General features: G+C 34.1%; 2 protein-coding genes across 2 annotated transcripts; both read left to right on the top strand.

The window, feature by feature from the left end:
- Positions 1-4,244: 4,244 nt before the first annotated feature.
- LOC133176099 (uncharacterized) lies at positions 4,245-6,219 on the top strand. The gene is made up of 2 exons (XM_061311270.1): positions 4,245-4,312; positions 4,539-6,219. The coding sequence occupies exon 2, from the start codon at positions 4,569-4,571 to the stop codon at positions 6,120-6,122; it is 1,554 nt and encodes a 517-aa protein (XP_061167254.1). The 5' UTR covers positions 4,245-4,312; positions 4,539-4,568; the 3' UTR covers positions 6,123-6,219.
- A 2,792-nt stretch (positions 6,220-9,011) lies between these two features.
- LOC133176040 (uncharacterized) lies at positions 9,012-17,725 on the top strand. The gene is made up of 6 exons (XM_061311211.1): positions 9,012-9,112; positions 13,188-13,331; positions 14,577-14,702; positions 15,072-15,200; positions 16,643-16,777; positions 17,370-17,725. Exons 1-6 carry the CDS (start codon positions 9,016-9,018, stop codon positions 17,516-17,518), a joined length of 780 nt encoding a protein of 259 aa, XP_061167195.1. The 5' UTR covers positions 9,012-9,015; the 3' UTR covers positions 17,519-17,725.
- Positions 17,726-18,944: the final 1,219 nt, after the last annotated feature.

Raw genomic sequence — 18,944 nt, 5'->3', positions numbered from 1 at the left:
AAAAGTGTTCAAATGCAGCAATGTTAAAACTACCTCTGCGTTAGATTGCTTTTTAAATAATACTTAGAATAGATACTTGCGACTTTTTGTCTTTTTAAAATAAAAAGCAAAATTGTGAAAAGTTGCCTTGAAATGGCTAAATAAAGCTACCTGATGTAGGTAAATAAAGCTATGGTAGGTAATTTTAGCTACGTAGCTAAATGTACTGATTGTACTGGACCTGCCTACACAGTCATGTAATGATGTTCATGATCAATATCCTGATATCATACATGTCAAGCATGTAGCCACTGGCGCCCCTGATCTACAGTAATCTAATTCACACTGATTGTAGTGACACTTACAATTTACGCAAAAAATACTTGTGACAAAAGTTTCCCAATGCTTACGTTAATTCATACACTGATGATACACATAAATTCAAACTTCAAATTCATAGATGACCATGCTGTTGTTTTGTTTGTTTACCTTATGTAAACATTTCGGATTTCCGAGCCCGACACAAATTAAAGACAACTCGTCCACTATATCGAACACCGTAAATTTTACTTTGTTGAATTAAAATTGACCAACATATAAAAAAGTAAATAGATACATTAAATAAAAAAATATTCAATAGGATATTTCACTTAGAAAGACATTATATAGGTTTAAATCATGCCAAGAATTGTAGGGCTTTTTTATTCGGGCTTTAAGGGTGAACTCGTTAAAAGTGGAAATTCAATATAGACATGTATTTACGCTAATCCTTGTTATTCCCGATGACAATGGCTTTGAGGAATGAATCGAAAATTTTTACAGACTTTAAATTAAAAATTAGGAAACAGAGCGTCAATAGAATAATTAGACGCTTTTTATTTTATTTATTTATTTATTTTATTTTTTTTTTTGTAAAGGGGGGGGGGGGGGTTGATAGATTCTACGTCATGTGAGCTCATAGTAAAAATAATTAGCCTATAAATTATTTTTAAAAAATAGTAACATAGGCCCGTAGGAAGCAATTTCAGTTGGGGGGGGGGGCACAGCCATACATTTTCAGTTGACAGTTGGGGGGGGGGGCACTACCAAAAATTTCCTGACAAGCAAAAAAAAAAAAAAAAAAAAAAAAAAAGGTCATCAGACGTTTTTATTGAGGGGCACAAGCATATTGTATCTATGTTTACTATAGTAATCTGTATATCGGTAAAACTATTAGGGGGCACGCCCCCCCCCCCCAAGTGACCCCCTGTTCCTATGGCCATGAGTAAAAAGGGAAAAAAATCAAAGGAATGTTCGAAACTTGGACTTTGAACTTTTCTTCTGCTGTTAGAAAGCAAAGTAGCTAGGGATATGAAGGCAGTAATTTTTGTAAAACAAAGTAGTGCGAAAAGGAAAATAGTTTTCGGAGACATTAAAAAAAATCATAAATAAATTTAAGAATAAAATGAGCTTCTTTTTTTTTTTAAATATTTTTAATATTCCCAACAATAAAAATGAATTTGAATTAATATACCTATACTGGATTCCAAAACATCATAAAAATCCTTGCAAGCAAAGATACATAGCGGGTTCAAACCAAACCAAACCTCCTTCTTTACTCCTCACTAAAATATTTACAGCAGTAAAAGAGAAACTTCAGGACCGGAGTACTCTACAACAGTATATTCGAGAAGAAGTGTAAATCAGATGTGGATACTTAAAAACTCAAAGGAACTTTTAGAAAATTTGAAATCCCAAAATTTTTATAAAATCAATAACATCAAAACGTACGACTTTTCAACTATGTATACAACCATTCCCCACGATAAATCAAAATCCAGGCTTTTTGACATCATAGACAGCTGCTTTTTTTTAAAAAAAAAAATGGAACTCGTACATATACTTAGTTTACATACCTTGTCATTGATCATTTGCAAAGTTATTTTGTTAGAAAATATTCTGATTGTATACACACGTACTCTGAAGCTGATATTGAAAAGATGCTTGAGTTTCTGATTGCAATATCTATGTAGATTTTGGAGATCAGGTCTTCCAACAATCTGTTGGAATTTCCATGGGTACCAATTGACCCCCTTATTAGCAGACATATTTTTGTATTCATATGAAGCAGAATTTATTCAAAACTTCTACATGAGATGAAGAAAACACTTGCTATGGCTTCAAGTCGACATTTAGATATATCGACGACATATTATCAATTAACGATACATATGTAGTTACTTCCATTCATATGTCGACTCGTCTTCACAACATCAGGGGTCCTGAGTCAACACGTTGCCGTTGCCCCAACGACAAATTTCATTTGATATCTTGCGGGACCTACTGCAGCTACGGGAAAGCACACTGTTTGTATGGAGCGTAGCGGAATCAGCCGAGGATTGCCGATTGCTTTCTGTTTACATTATCTGTCTACTCCAATTTGATTGATGCTTTTCAATGAGAGAAACAAGCCCGAATGAAATTTGTCTGAGTAAGATGAAAACATCGAAGCATCTGTTCGCGTCCATAGGACCCCCCCCCTCCCCCTCAAACCCCCCTCCCCCTCAAAGCTGTTGCTCTTAATTGTCTTTGGGGATTGTCTGTGATTAGCGTAAATTACATAAATGATTTTTGTTAGTTTATCATGCAGTGTCAAAATCGGAGAACTTTTCTTTGCATGTGTTGAGCTACTACATGTAACACACGTCACTGTGAAGGAAAACGAGTACAAATCCCCAATCTACTTCCCAGACCTAACCTCTCTTCGGACGCCAGATGGTCCATCTCAGCCTGGTTTCTCTTGCTGGTGGAGTCGCCTGACCTCGTCCACATCTCTGCTGTCTTTCTTAGATGTGGCAGTCTGTGGGAATTTTGGTTAGCCAGCCTTAGTAGATATTCAACAATACAGAGCATGAGAGCAGATATTAGAGTTACTTCCCTTAGACTATCTCGCAAGACAGAGAGAATTTTAAAATTTAATTAATGCTACTAATTTTTTTTTTCTTTTGAATGCTGATATGGCATTTAATTTGACCGTGCATGTATTTACATGTAATAGTATGCAATGTGTACCCCGCCCTAGCCATGTAGCAGAGATATTATACATGTATAAGTAATTATAGTTCATTGGAAAGAATATTTGAGAAAATTAATATTGCTTTACTGTCATTACTTTATTCAAAATTGGACTTTCTGCTCTGATTCATTCTCGGTAGCTCTGGAAAATTTTCATTCTTCGACTCCCTTGGCCTAAGGGGGCGTGGCACCCAGAACTCATTTAAGCATTTCTCCTCTTTCTGCATTTGACGGAGTCTCCAAAACCATATGATGCTTGTGAATGTCCTCAGACAGTCTGATGTATGGTGCAGGTATATAAAATTTCCATCCGGTTACTTTCCATCTCTCTTTTTGGGGTTTGGAACCATAATTAAATAACCTCTATATATACGCCAAGGCACGGTATATTTTTTAAGTGCTTTTAATAAGTGCTTAGGATGAAGTTTCAAATAATACCAGGAATTAGGAGGGCATAAGGTTTGTATATGTTCTATGGGAAACAATTGGTACTCTTTTCCCTATATGCAAAACCAAGTGAATCATTCAATCTGAAACTAACAGCGTACAGGATAATTTTTTCCGACATGTAATTATTTTCCCATGCAGTTAGATATTTTATTCCGATCAAGGTTTGTGCGTGTGTGTGGGGGGGGGGGGTAACTTCCCAAAATTATCTGACAAGCAAAAAAAGCTAATTTACTGTCCACAACCTGTAATTAATTTGCCAATGCTGGACCTTATAACATCAAAATGTGTGTGTGTGGGGGGGGGGGAGGGCCCTCCCCCCCCCACCCCGCGTTCTACCGGCTCGTCGATTACATTAATTATACGTGTATATTGATTAGAGAATGAAGATGTGGAATCTATGGGAAAATATACTGGTCTACCATTAAGCAAATGGATAAATAAATATTCAGAATTTATATATTAATTAAAGTGTTGGCGGAAAAGCACTTGTTGTATGTAAAGAAATTAATCCCCACCCCTTCCCCGAAATAAGACTCTTAAGAAAAGAAACAAACAGAATTCGAAGCAAGTTTCATGACTGAGTCTTATGGGGGGAGGGGGGAGGGTTGCTCCCGTCTGGATATTTTCATTCCTAACTGCAGAAAAAACATTAAATTTAGTGAACTGAATGAGAGGAAAACTAAGCTATAATGTCTATACTGGAATAATCACACTGAAGTGTGTATTTCCGCAAGTTCGGGAAACACATTAATATGTATACAGAGCTTAAACACATCAATTTTCTGGTCCGTACTGTATACATCACTGCTAACATGTGCCTCTGAAATAGGTAAGTGTACACATGTTTATCTATATCCTTACTATAAGTTGTGTAAATGTATTTATTTACTTGGTAATTGTTGTGTGAAAACGCTGTTAATTCCTTCAGTAAAATGTATAAAATACTGACTAGGGACATTACAAGTATTCAAATTCCTAACAAAGGCCTTATTTGTGGTTTAATGGATGAACTATTTGTAGATAAAATATACATGTACGTATTATTTGCTTTACAGGTTTGTACAAAAGTGAAAACGGATAAAAATATGTCACACGAGGAGACATCGGACTTTGTTGGTGACATACAGCATATGACACCAGACGATCAAGAGCTCGAGGCATGTCAGTTTCATACCGGACAGACATTTACAGCAAGCTGTAGCCAATGTGATCAGCTAGTTTGTCTAAAATGTATAGTATCAACTCACAAAGGTCACACTTTCGAAGATTTATCCGATCTACACGAAGTTTGTAGTAAAATGATTCTGCAAATCAAAGACGAAAAGATAGAAAAAAAGATGGCGGTTTTGTTAAAAGAAAGTGAAAGCGCAGAAAAGAGTGTAAAAAAGATACAGGAATTAAACAGCCTCACTGAATCTGAAATTCAAGGTCATTACTTAAGCTGTAAGGAGAGGCTTGACAGAGATAGGGACCAACTTTTACTGATTTTGGAATCAGATCTGAAAAAAGCAGAAGAAAGACAAAAGAAGGTCTTAGAAAACTTATCAGGCACGCGGAAGGACTTGCAGAATATTGTAAATGTGCAAAAGGATGGGAATATGGTTAGAAATATTCAATTATACAGAAAACTGCAAAGCAAATACGAGAAAAATGTCCGAGGATCTTTGGAAGAAAATAAAATATCAGCTAGAAAATCAAAATTCCTGGCACAGAGTGAACATTTAAATATTCTTGGAGATTGCCATGTTGTTCCTGCATTCGAACTCTACGGCGTTTTTCAGATAAGTTTGGGGACAATTTCGACTTTAAGGAACCTGTTAGAGGACGAAACGTGGGTGTCCGGTGTCCAGACCCCCTCAACACTTCGACTTCATGTCCCACACAGCAAAAATAAGAGCGCAATAAAATATAAAGTTAACAAAGGATTCGTGTACAGTCTTGCCTTCACGAAAGAGAACACTGTGGTTTTGATGACCTTTGTTAGTATTCACGAAATACGTGCGTATGATGTTCAACACGTCGATGACAAGGGCGTCGTGTTTGTCGATACAAGAAAACTTTTTCCCTTGGGTCTGGAAGTATCACAGAACGGCGACGTATACGCATGCGCAAGTGAACGCTATTCAAAGGACATGTCTAAAAATACGGAGAGAGGTATTCTTCGAATTTCAAAAACAGGTCAAGTTTTGAACTTTTTCCAGTTCGAAGAGAATGTTGGGAAATTCATATTTCATTACCCATCATGCCTGACAGAAAACATTGATGGAAGTCTGTGTGTTATTGACCGACAAAGCCATTTTTCAGGCCGTGTTGTAGCACTTAACACCTTTGGAAAGAAGTTATTTACATACGAGCGACCGCCCTCTGTCTCAGCAAATGAAGAAATGGACCTAAAATACATAACACACGACAAATTTGGAAACATCTTAATCTCCGACTGTATGAATAATCGCGTTCACATGATTTCTAAGTCTGGGGTGTTTATTTCCTTGATTTTTTGTCCAGATGAAGAAATATCCGTACAACGTCCAGAGGCTCTTCATGTGGACATGTTTGACAATTTATGGATCGGATGTCGATCACAAAATCCTAACACCTTAACTTGCCAAGTCATGAAAATAAGAATGAACTTTCAATGACTGATTTCTTGTACTTATGAACGCATTCACATTAAGAAATATCCATATTCTGGGTTTCCTGTGAATGAAAAGTAAAGAATTACATATTGTCATACAATTTTTTTTCTATTTTATTTAAATAAGAAATACTTAGAGAAGTAAAACATTTTTGGCGTTTAAAATAAAATTCATCTTCAAAATAACACAGCATGTTGAAAAATGCCCAGGGCCCACCAGGTGTCGCATGCAGTGTATTGTATATAAGGATAATAGTGATCGTTAGCAATTTGTTGCTTGTCCCGCATTCCTTGAATTGTCAATATTAGAGCAAAACATGCGTATTTGCAACTTTATGTTTCAGTGGGAAGGGGGGGGGGCATCAACTATAAGTTCTATAGCTATGTACACAGACTCGGAACTGAGCGTCAACTATAGTATCAAAACATGTGAAAGGGTGCCATTCTTAAAGTTAACAGAGGGTAATTATTTCTACATGTTTACCTCTGCGAGATTTCTAATTTAAATCCATTTTCACAAAAAAAATTAAGGAGTTAAACCGTGAAACTGTTTTATTAATAGTACCTAGGGACGCATTTTTTATATGTGTGTGTGTCCCCGTATTTTATAATAAATTAAAAACAATTATACCATCTTTCTCAATATATATATATATATATATATATATATATATATATATATATATATATATATATATATATATATATATATATATATATATATATATATATATATATATATATATATATATATATATATATATATATATATATATATATAGTAACTATATGGGATACAGCTTTATGATATGAAAATCCAAAATAAAATCATCTCAATAATTATACTATCATCAACTATTTTATTAATTGCCAGATCAAACAGCAATAGCAATATGCAAATTGCAAGATATGATTTTAATTATGACAGCAAAATTCTCAAGAAGGACTCAACAAAATCGAAGAGTTTCCGGGAAGTTCACGACTCGGGGACGCCAGTAAAAAGGAAAGTGGACAATTTCCTGTTCATTTTTTTTTTTATCGAATGATGGGAAGAAACTTACATGACAAAATATATCACAATCTAATGAATTATTTGCTATTTTTCTATCATAAAGAAATCAGAAAAAAAAAGATTCCCTAAAAAATGCCTGAGGCCTTCCAAGATAAACTATCCACACGTGCCGTCGCGAACCAAAAATCTTCATGGGCGGATCTAAAGAGATCAGGGGGTCTATAACCCCCTTTGAATTATTTTGATGTATAAGTAAAAAAAATGAACTTGGACTCACCCCCTTGGGAATCCCTTTAAAAGGTAAGGAGGGTCATCTAAAAGAAAAAAAATGAATGTCGTCTTTTACACAGAACCCCCCCCCCCCCCCCGCCATGAAATAAGATTTTATTTATATTTAGGTTTTGGTAAGGCCGTTTTTTGTTTGTTTGGAGTTTTTTGTTTGGTTGGTTGTTTGTTTGGATTTTTTTTTTTTTTTTTTTTTTTTGCTTGTCAAAAAATTCCGAGTCTATGGAGACCCTCTCCCCGAAAAAGAAATCCTGAATCCGCCCTTTATCATGGATCCATTCCCGTCATTAAACCTGCTATTATAATTTTTTTTTTTTATGAGGGGGTTTGAAATTGTCAGTGGTAAGAAAACCATACTGCTATTCAATATTGCTCAATTTTATGTTGATATATGGACAATAACTATTACGTATACCTCCTGTGCAAAGATAGAAATCGTTAGAAAGCCATTTTTTAAGTCAGTCACCTCCATAATCCGATTTTTAATAACTACAGTTTTTCTATATCGGATAACAATTTATCTTAATTGTCAATTTAGCACTCAATATGGCCTCACATGCATACATCAGGGGGTCAATAAATCACCTATAATGTGTCATAAAGAAATAAAACAAAAATTGTGAAGGAGGAAATATTCGCACTGAACTGTATGTAAGTATATACATGTAAACTGTGTGCATGACATATCTATATTACAAAGCATGTTTAATACTTTAATTTGGATGCAGGATAAACTAATTAAGGAAATATGAACATGGGTATGTTAAAATTAATTTGAAAGCTTATTCAATTACTATGGAAAATATTAATACTTGTTTAAAAAATATGAATTCTACCTCGGACATTTTCAGGATACAATTTAGAATGAAATGTTCCGTTTAGTTGCATTAAAATAAAATCAAAAATGCAAGTAAATGTGTTTAGCAAGCCTGTGTTTAGAATATAATTACTATGTAATAACTTCTACAAATAAGATCTTAGAGGTTATGGAATTTACTTTCGATATTAAAGCTCTTTTAAATCCAACTATTGTACCCCTGCAAATTTTAACATATTCAATTGTTTCACGGGTGCTTGGGGACGGGACCACCCCACCCCCCCCCCCACCCCCCCTCTGTGTTCCGTACCACAAGGTTTTTTTTTAACTTTTTTATTAATCATTTTTTCTATGACACATTTTCAAAGTATCACAACTGAAAAATCCAAAATATAACTTAAAACTAGCCCCCCCCCTTTTTTTTAAATTTTAATTCACACTCTTTGATACTAAATAAATAAAAGAGTTTAGTATCAGAAAGTGTGAATTTTCATCAAAGGCTAGTTTTAGGTTATACATGTATTTTGGATTTTTATGTTGCAATGCTTTGTGAATGTGTCATAGAAAAATATTTTATCTTATAAAAGTCAAAGAACCTTTGGGGTACGGAACACGAGGGGGGGGGGGTCCCAAGCACCTGTGAATTGTTTTAGCAGTTTCATTTTTAATTTCATAATCATTATAATTTTAATATCTTTGGTATGTGTTTGTTTTGATTTGTTTTAACTCTATTATAATATTTTAATGACAATCTTGCAGATTAACAATTTTTTAATTGTAAATATGACGTCACAAACGTTCCAGTTTTTGTGTTTGAGTCTGCTAATCACGTGGACAAAGGGTCAAGGCGCGGATCCATCAGCAGTAAAAGAGTGCACAGGTAGGTGTGGGGATCAATCAAATCATAGAAAGACTATGTATACAGCCTTGCATTGCCTTCTGTCAACCAAAACGAAAATGGTCATCAATTTTAAAGTCTTTACTGAAAAAATTCTTTTTTTTAATAACTGTAATGTATATGTGCATAGTAATATGTTGGAAAGTATTATGTTTCAACCGTGTTCGTCCGTCCGTCTGTTTGTCATTCCGCACAATATTCAACAAAATTTATGGTTTCTTGAAAAAATCCAAAACAATATGTTTGGCAAACTGTCGATTAATTTGTTAAGATATTTCCTTAGAGCTGAACATGGTACTAACAGGCTTGGGGCGAATTACATTGTAAAGTAATGCATTACATTACATTACTTCAAGAATTTGGGCATTAAATTACCATTGCCATTACTCTAATTTCTTAAAGTAATGCATTACATTACCATTACCATTACTTTTGGGGGTTTTAAATATAGAAATACAAAACTTTGCAAGTATTTTCATAAACTTTGCAATTATTTTCATAAGCATGCATCCAACCCCTTCAATACTAAACATAATGAATGATAATTCAAATTATGATTTCAAGTACTTGCATTGTATTTATTACACTGTAAATAACTTACATATCTTTTTATTATTCATAGGAAGTTCAAACTTTTCAATTGTCAGTAAGATAAAAGATGACTGTACAATATGCACTTTTTATGTAACTATTGATGTCATAGAGCAATTTAACTTTTGGGGCACTTGAACCCCTGTCCAAAACTATCTAGTAAAAAAGCATAGATTATTATACCCCCGCTCCGAAGGAGAGGAGGGGTATACTGTTTTACCCTTTTGTTTCTGTCTGTCCGTGTGTCTGTGTGTCCGCGTGTCTGTCCGTAACAAATTTCTCAGCAACTACTCATCGCAGATAATTGAAATTTTAGCACACCTTTTGTTTAGGCATGCCATATGGTGGGATTCATTTTTGTTCAAATCTGATGTCAACTTCCTGTTTATCCGTACGTCTGTCCGTAACAAATTTTCGTCGCAATTTTCTCAGCAACTACTTATCGCAGATGATTGAAATTTTAGCACACTATTTGTGTAGGCATGCCATATGGTGGGATTCATTTTTGTTCAAATCCGATGTCAACTTCCTGTTTATCCGTTTGTCTGTCCATACCAAATTTTTAGCAGTTTTTCCAGTAACTACTCATCACAGATGATTGAAATTTTAGCACACTCTTTGTTTAGGCATGCTATATGTTGGAATTCATTTTCTGTTTGAATTTGATGTCAACATGATAGGGTATATTCACATCAGAGCAGGGGTATTACTAGTGAGCATTCGCTCACAGACTTCTTGTTTGGATCTAGTACCTTATGAAAAAAAAAAAATAAATGCATTGACAAACTTGTAAAAAGGTTGGACAGTATGTACATTTTGCTCTGCTAAGCATAGAATGCCTGCTTGTCTTCTACATGGTATTCTTTTTGGTACAATGGATTTGTGGTTACCGAATTTGTCATGGTCAGCTCAAGCTAGACCAGCTCAATAAATGTTTTATAAACACAGTCAGGAGAAAGGGACTGGTAATTTGGAGCACTTCTCAACACAATGCATTGTTTTAATTGTTACATAACCCCTGGCATAGTGTGTTTTGATTCATGACGCTCTAGCTATTCAAAATGTGGGAATTATCAGTTAACAGTGAACTTTATTTAGTGTAACTCATACCGGAATTATTTTTTAAATAGATTTAAAAAAAAAAACTTTTTTATAAATAATTCTTTGAAATCAAATCTTATCTAAAATATGTATGATAATTGTATTTTCAATAGAATAAAAAGCGTATTTAAATAGATACAGAGAGTTTATTTGAATAGGTTAATTTTTTTCATTCATTTCTATCATTTATATTTTTTTAACCTAAACAATAATTTCCATGTCCATTTCAATTTTTTTAAAATAGGTACATACAAAATAATGCTTTGTAATGCTATGTAATGCCAGCATTACTCGGGATTTGATAAAGTAATGCATTACATTACCATTACATGTAATGCAAATTTTTGGGCATTACACATTACTAGCATTACTTCGAGTTTTGCATTGCAATGCATTACCATTACAATTAGCATTACCCCAAGCCTGCCTTCTAATCATGTGCTACATGTACTTGCATTTAGAATAACTGTTTAGTCCACATCAGCATTATATATACATCAATACGAAATGTACATGTTTCAGGGCTCAACATTAATGTTAGCTGCAATAATGTAGCCCTCTCCGATTTTTTTTTTTTTTTTTTTTTTAGTTTGGAGAGGGCTACAAGTCCTTAGGATCTCCGTAATGATGCAAGTGCGGGAGTGATTCACTCCCGCACAGATTTCGGCTCAAATTATCAGGAAGTGGCTATTTTATTAACATATCTTACCTGAACTCATAAAATATAGTTATGCAAGACATGAATTGATCCAAAAATATAAAGAACAATGCATATATCGTGAATTTATCCACCATGTTCACTGACCTTCATCGATTTTATTTTGGGACAACCGATGAGAATTCGGGACCTAGGGAGCGAATCTGTTTAGGATTTCCTTTGTTTTAAGAAAAAATATCACATGAGATGCATTTATTTATTGATGTTAAGTGATACCATACAACACAACCATTTATCAACACCGACATTTACTTTATCAAGTGATTCTAAATTTCAAGCGCAAGTCTCAGTAGGCCTACATCACGCGAGAACTGTCATGGCTGCTGAGGAGTAAAGCACGCAGATTTATTTTACCTGCTTTTCGCGTATAAAGGGCTATGATGTTGAAAGTGAATAAAAATTCCGTCTTATTGGAAGTAAGTTGAATGCAAAAACAATCTATTCTGCCTCAGTCGCCCGTATCTAAAAAATATATATATATATTTGCACCATTACGGAGATGCAGTGGAGTTGTAGCCCTCTCCAGAAAATATCAGGCTCTGGGGCCATAAAACTTAGATGATCTCACTTTTGATCTCAGTCTCACTTTCCCCTTATACATTCCTTTAGTTAAAGTGAGACTGAGATCAAAAGTGAGCTCATCTAAGTTTTATGGCTCCTAAAAAAATAGGAGAGGGCTACACATTATTGCAGCTAAATTAATGTTTGTCCGATTGTCTCTGTCCAGTTCATTTTGTAATTGGACAAGTCACTCTCCAGACATGGTTGTCCGATCAGACAAGTTCTTTAAGTTTTTTTTTTACTATTACGGAAGATTTAAATTAAATATAAGGCAAAATCTCAGTTTAAGGTCAAGATGTACTAAATGAATTTAGACTGCCTTTTTGATGCTATATACATAATGGCGTCATAATTGATTTAAACTTGATTCTTCCAATACTTTACGGCTTTAACAAAATTGTGTAGAAAATAGAGCATTTTCATGGAATTCAATTTGAAATAATGTCAAAAGTCATCCCGATACCTATATTCAATTTAATATTATTTTAAAGAAAAGGTAAGGGATATGTTAATTACCGTTTTCTGAGAGACTGTAGGCGATCTGGATATATTTTTTTGTCTGATAATGGAAAAACTCCCATTAAATATACATGTATGTTAGATATGACGTCAAGAAGATGATGTAATTGAAATTTTCAATGATTTTGAGAGAGAAAAAAGTGTAATTTACGTCGATATTTTGATTAAAAGTCATTAAGCGCAGGTCTGCCCTAGTACTATCTTTTAATGTAATGTATAGAATTATAATATCAATCAAATATGTGATTTTTTTTTTCTTGATCGAGCAAGCTTGCGCTCAGTAAATTCTATTAATACACAAAATTGAACAAATGTCCATTTTGTCGTTTATCTTGAAAATAACGTAAAATTTAAATAGTTTTGGAAACAAGCATTGACGATAATCTATTTCCAAACTATAATGTTTTGTCAAGTACGAATATTCATCCAATATATACAGTTGTGTACATTTCTAGAGATTTTCAAATATGCATTTTATGGGGGCAAAAATATCCGTTTACCGCATACAGTTCTTTGATTGTGTAGTTAATGAATATTGTAACCGATTCCCAATACCTTATTTTGCAGAACAAGGGAAGTGTTACTGGAAGGGTGAATGTAAAACCCCGGGGAGGGGGCGGATCTGGCAGGAAGAAGAGGAGTGTGCCGACATGTGGTGTCACGTCTACCAGTTTACCAAGTACATATCCATCAGAGTGGACAGGTTTTATGGTTAGAATACTCCTGAAATACTTAGAGTTAACTCCAAAGCCTTTAAAAGTTGTAACCATATTCTACTCAAATATAATGTGAATCGTAAAGACAGGTTATATAATCAGACAGTACACAGCGAAGACTTTTATGGTAAAAGTATGGTAGGAAATTAAAATCACATGGGTGAGTGATCGAGAACACTCGTTATCCAAATATTAAACCTGTAAATCAGAAGTTAATATTTCAAAACTTACCAGTCTGGTAATTTATTTACTTTTATAAATAACAAAGTAAAACATTTTTATGAATATCCGAATAACTGTCTATTTTTATTTTTTAATGATGTGATCAAACAGTTCAGGTGATAATTTGAATTAACACGAAGGCGTTCATGCATAAAGTAAATTATCACGTGAGCAAACTGTTTGAACGTCATCGTAAAAATGTAAGTTAATCCTTATTTTTACATGTTTACCGAATTCTTGATTCAGCAACAAAAATGAGATATTTACTTAATTTTTTAATCAATAATTAGTCTGCAAGACTTGCACAGTGTATTATTTCGTGAAAAAAATACTTTGAGAAATTCTGTCACATGATTCGGTTGATCAAACCACGATTATTTTCCCACGGTGAGCAAATGGCTTTATGAAGAAATAAAACTATTTCATTATTTGTAGTTTAATTTCTGACCAAGACATTTCAAAAATATAGATTAAATATTAACAAAAGAATTCTAAAAATAGCATCATTTATTAACATATACTCAGAAAATGTATCAGCTAATAGGAAAGTGTATTATATACGTGAAGGCTAAATTTTGAACATAATAGTTACAAGATTTATTAGTCCAATTTTGGCCCCTGAAGAAGCAACAGCAATAACAGAACAAAAAAACAAACAAACAAACAAACAAAACAAACCAAGAAAAGAAGAAGAAGGATCCAAATGATAGAACAAACATGATCTGACATGCACTATTGTATATTCATTGATACCAGCCAATAAAAAAAAATGTTACATGGTAACCCCCGAAAATAAAAAAGAAAATCATTCTTTCTGCTTACAAGTTAGCATAAACGGTGATAATTTTGTATTTTTTTGGGGAAATTCCTTCCGCCAATTAATAAAAAGGCGACCGACGCTATAAGTTACGCACGTACAACGGATCTATACAGTTGGTCTACTAGAATTTTTTTTTAGAAAAGGCGCTAAATACAGAATATCAAGGATCATTATCCATAATTAATGTTTGGTTTTAAGGGTGTCGATACAAAGACCAATGTAGGAAGAAAGATGAAGAATGGGAGGAAGACGGGTGTGTAAAGCGGAAATGTCATATTGGAGGGCCGCGTGGATACACAAGGACTATCACTGTATCCCAACTAGGTATGTAAATCAGAAATGCGAACTACATGTAGGTATGTAAAATAGAAACACAATAATTTTCAGCTTATCCCAATTAGGTTTGCAAAACAGAAATGCCATACTGAAGGACCACATGGGTACACAGAAATAGTCAGCTTACTCTTACATTATATAGACATGTTTAACAGAAAGTCCCCAACACAACATAAGAATAATCAGCTTACCCCAATTAGGTATAATATATACAATTGTACATGTAAAATAGCGCATATTAAGAGCTAATAAAAAAAATGATAAAATAAAAATAAAAAATGAAGTAAAAAATAAACAACGTAAAAAGTCCATCAAAGCCAGCTTCATAATATAACTGGTATATGACTCCAATTTTAGGTTGTACCGACTTAAAAGGGGTGTGTCACTTTCCAGGAAGTGCATGGGAGGAAAACTGCGTCCGATATCAGTGTGTCAACTCAAGAAACGGAACTTCTATACTGGCGGCACAAAAAATTATCTGGAAAGGTATGTAAGGTGGAATTATCAATTTGTTTTTTTTTACTTCTGCTGGAATAACTAACATAACAAGCTTATCTTTTGGCCCTCTACACACAAAGCTCTGTGCCCATTTTTTCTTGGTTCCTGATTTCCTAAACCATGTATTCACGCCTATCAATTGCAGCGATTCTCCTCCACCTTACATGTAAGCGTGTAATATATTGATATGGACGCTAATTTAATGATAGGGAGTTGGGGTCCACTGACACAGATACTAACTGTAGAGAAGCCATATTAGAGCTCAGTGGAGGAAATAACTTATAAGGTCAGACGACACATTTCTCGAATATTTGTTTTTGCATTCCTTTGATTTCTAGACTATTTTCAAAATGTCTGAAAAATATATGGACCAAAAATAGTGATATCAGCATTTCAAGTGATCACTAGCATAGGATTATATAGAAAATATACGTCTCTGTATGAGTGAAAAACTCGAGAACGGGACGTAAAACAACATAAAATCAATCGATATAGAAAATACCATCCTCCAGAATTTTGCACAAATGTCTTGTAATGTACCCCAATTTTTTGTGAGAAAACTTCTTAAAATAGCAATATTTCAGTCACAAAATATTTGGAAAAGTTAAATATTTTTGAGTAACGTGTCGTCTGACCCCAAAAATGGGTTACAATTTTTATTTTTTAGCATTTACAAAGGTGCCATACAGTTTTTGTTTAGAATCAAATGCAACAATATACTAATAATAGTTTGAAGTCAAAATTTTGACTTTGAATATCGAGAGTTTATGTAACAAAATATTCCAGGTTTGTATCATATTCAAATTCAAAAATATGATGAAAATTTTGTTTCATTATCAAAATCATTTCAAAAGTTATATTGATTTGAAATTTTGACTGAAGTCTGCTCTCAGTTTATGGTTTGGGGGCCTTGGTTCGTATATTGTAAACAGTTTTTTTTACTGCAAAATGTTAATGTAATGTCCTATAGTCTTATAAGTCTGGAAATCTTGAAATTTTTACTGTCGCAAAATCTTTAGCAATGCATGCAATACACAGGCACATTTTATATTTTAAATAAATTAATAAGAAATTAAAGTTAATTTTATTTGTTTGTGTGGGTTTGTTTTATAAGTCGATAGAAGTATCAAACATTGATACCGTTACTTGTAAAATAAAATTATGTTTAATTGTGGTAACTCCTTAATTAAAAGACTTAGAATGTGCGGAAAATGTGACCTTGACTTTATCCAAGGATCTGAAAATTAACGAAGTTAAAGTTTCCAACAGACAAAGACAAATATAAAGCCTACAAACAATTTGACTTTCAATGTTTGATATAGGGAGCAGAAAATAGTAGTATCTAGGCCATTTACGAAACTTGGCATGCCCATTTAATTATACGTGCTCTACATATAACAATACTTCAGTATCTAATTCTGCTATATTAGGCTGTCCTTACAATGGGTCGTGCTTAGAGGAAGGCAGTGTAGTCACAGATCCTGATAATAAATGTATTACCAAACGTTGTGTGATAGACGAGAGCAAAAAGGGATTCTACAGAGTCTTAGAGCTGGATACCATCAGTAAGTTTTACATGTACAAGATGTAATCCCTACAGAGTCTTAGAGCTGGATACCAGTAAGTTTTATATGTATCTAATGTTGTCCCTCCAGAGTCTTAGAGGTAGATACCAACAGAAAACTTTTATATGTGTCTGATGTAGTCCCTACAGAGTCTTAGAGCTGGATGCGATCTATTTGTATATGTACCTGATGTAAACCCAGCATAACCTTTGAGCTGGTTGTCATCAGTAAGTTTTTGTATGTACCTGATGTAGAGAGGTATATGATGGGGAAATAATCCGCAATGTTGTTGATTGTTATTGATTGAACTTGTATTTGGAAAAAAAGAACATTGTTCGTAGCGTTTATGCCTTGTTGAAATTTCTAAACTTTTTCGTTTAGCTCTAATTTGAATTTGAAGATTTGTAATTTACTCTTTATCAATTTAGAGTTATATTTATAATCGTATCAATTTTAATTCATAAGCTTAACTCTATACCTTCTGCAAAGAAGCAAAAGCTAATTTTTCAGCCAAAGTAAAGTTGAGCACATAATCTGAGAGTTCGTTTAAATTGTGAACAAACTAAATCATTATATTTTATTTTTTGGATAGAATGCGAGGATGCCAATGGGATATGCCGTAATGAGACGGAAACTGGATGGCCACTCTACATACAGGGAACCCTCCATAACAACTGCCATTGTAAGGTGATCCGGAAAGACGATGGGTCTGTCTCGATTCAGAAAGGATGTTCCAATTAGAAGTCAGAGTATGAAGCACTTGTACATTTCTTCATAGAAACGATTAAATCTGAAAAAATGACTGAAAAAAGCTTTGTTTTAAAGAACTTACCAGTGTATAACAGGGAGAACGTTTGATGGAGGAATAATGTATTTAGCAAATGAAAGGATAACTAAGCTAATAATTGTGAGTTGTATTAAAATAACGCAATAAAGTAATATCAGTAAGTTTGAATTTATAATGATATGAATGTACATGTACTTATTTCAAAATAATCATACATGTACAGTGTACGTGTTTTACATAAAAGCAAGGTTAAAGAAACAGTAAGAGACTACAGAGATATAAAGGAATCGCACAGGAATGTCCAGCTCTTTAAAATTAGACTTTGAATTATCTTGATGTTGGGACATATCTTATTTCCTCCGGAAGCTTATTTGGCTTCTCCATATATGAAAGTGTGCCGGCCATGTTTAGTGGTTCTTACTCTTGGCACCTGTGCTGTGCTACGTATCCTATCTTTGAAAATCTTTTTTAATCCTTGGCATCTATATGATAATCAAGCTTTATGCTATGTGATACCTGGTATTTATTAACAAACGTATTAGAGCCTTCACAAAATTGCTAACATTATACCCTGAGGTTTGGTCCCAGGTGAGGTTGGGTTAGTCTAATTCTGATACTTAGGTGAGCCTCAAGACCCCATGGCCCTCTTTTTAGGTCATCTGAATCATGCACTCAGGTGACCTATTGCTATCCGTTTTTGTCCGTCGTCATGCGATGTGCGTTAATATTTGAACATTTTTAGCTTTTTCTCTGAAACCGCTCAACCAATTTCAACCAAATTTGGCATATAGCATCTATGGGTGAAGGGGAACAAAATTGTGAATTTCATGGTCCCTGACCCCTGGGGCCTGAGGGGTGGGGCTAAAACCACCAAAATTAATGCAATCTTTAAAAATCTTCTTCTTTACTCTTGGACATCACGGTCAAACTGTATAAGCATTGAGTCTTCTACCAAAATTGTGAAATTAATGGCCCCAGGGTCAGGGGTATTGGTGCTAGGGCGGGGCTATATAGATCATATAGTGAAAGTGCGTTATCTCTTTGAAAATCTTCTTCTCAGCTCCTGGGTATTAAATAAACTAACTAAGTATATAGTTATGATGAGTAAGAGTGCCTCTTCCAAAATTGTGAAATTCATGGCCCCAGGGGCAGGGGTTCTGGTGTTAGAGTGGGGCTCTATTGATTATATAGTGAAAATGCATTAATTCATTGAAAATCTTCTTCTCTGCTCCTGGGTATTAAATTCAGTAGCTAAGTACATAGTTATGATGAACAAGAGTGCCTCTTCCAAAATTGTGAATTTCATGGACCCTGGGTCAGGTGTTCTGGTGTTAGGGTGGGGCTCTATTGATTATATAGTGAAAATGCATTAATTCTTTG

The sequence above is a fragment of the Saccostrea echinata genome, unplaced genomic scaffold, assembly GCF_033153115.1.
Source record: "Saccostrea echinata isolate AGI-Se365-2 ecotype Australia unplaced genomic scaffold, CSIRO_AGI_Sech_v1 ptg000065l, whole genome shotgun sequence".
Lineage (NCBI taxonomy): Eukaryota > Metazoa > Mollusca > Bivalvia > Ostreida > Ostreidae > Saccostrea > Saccostrea echinata.
Note: the sequence above shows the minus strand (reverse complement) of the source record. Positions and strands in the feature narration are given on the sequence as shown.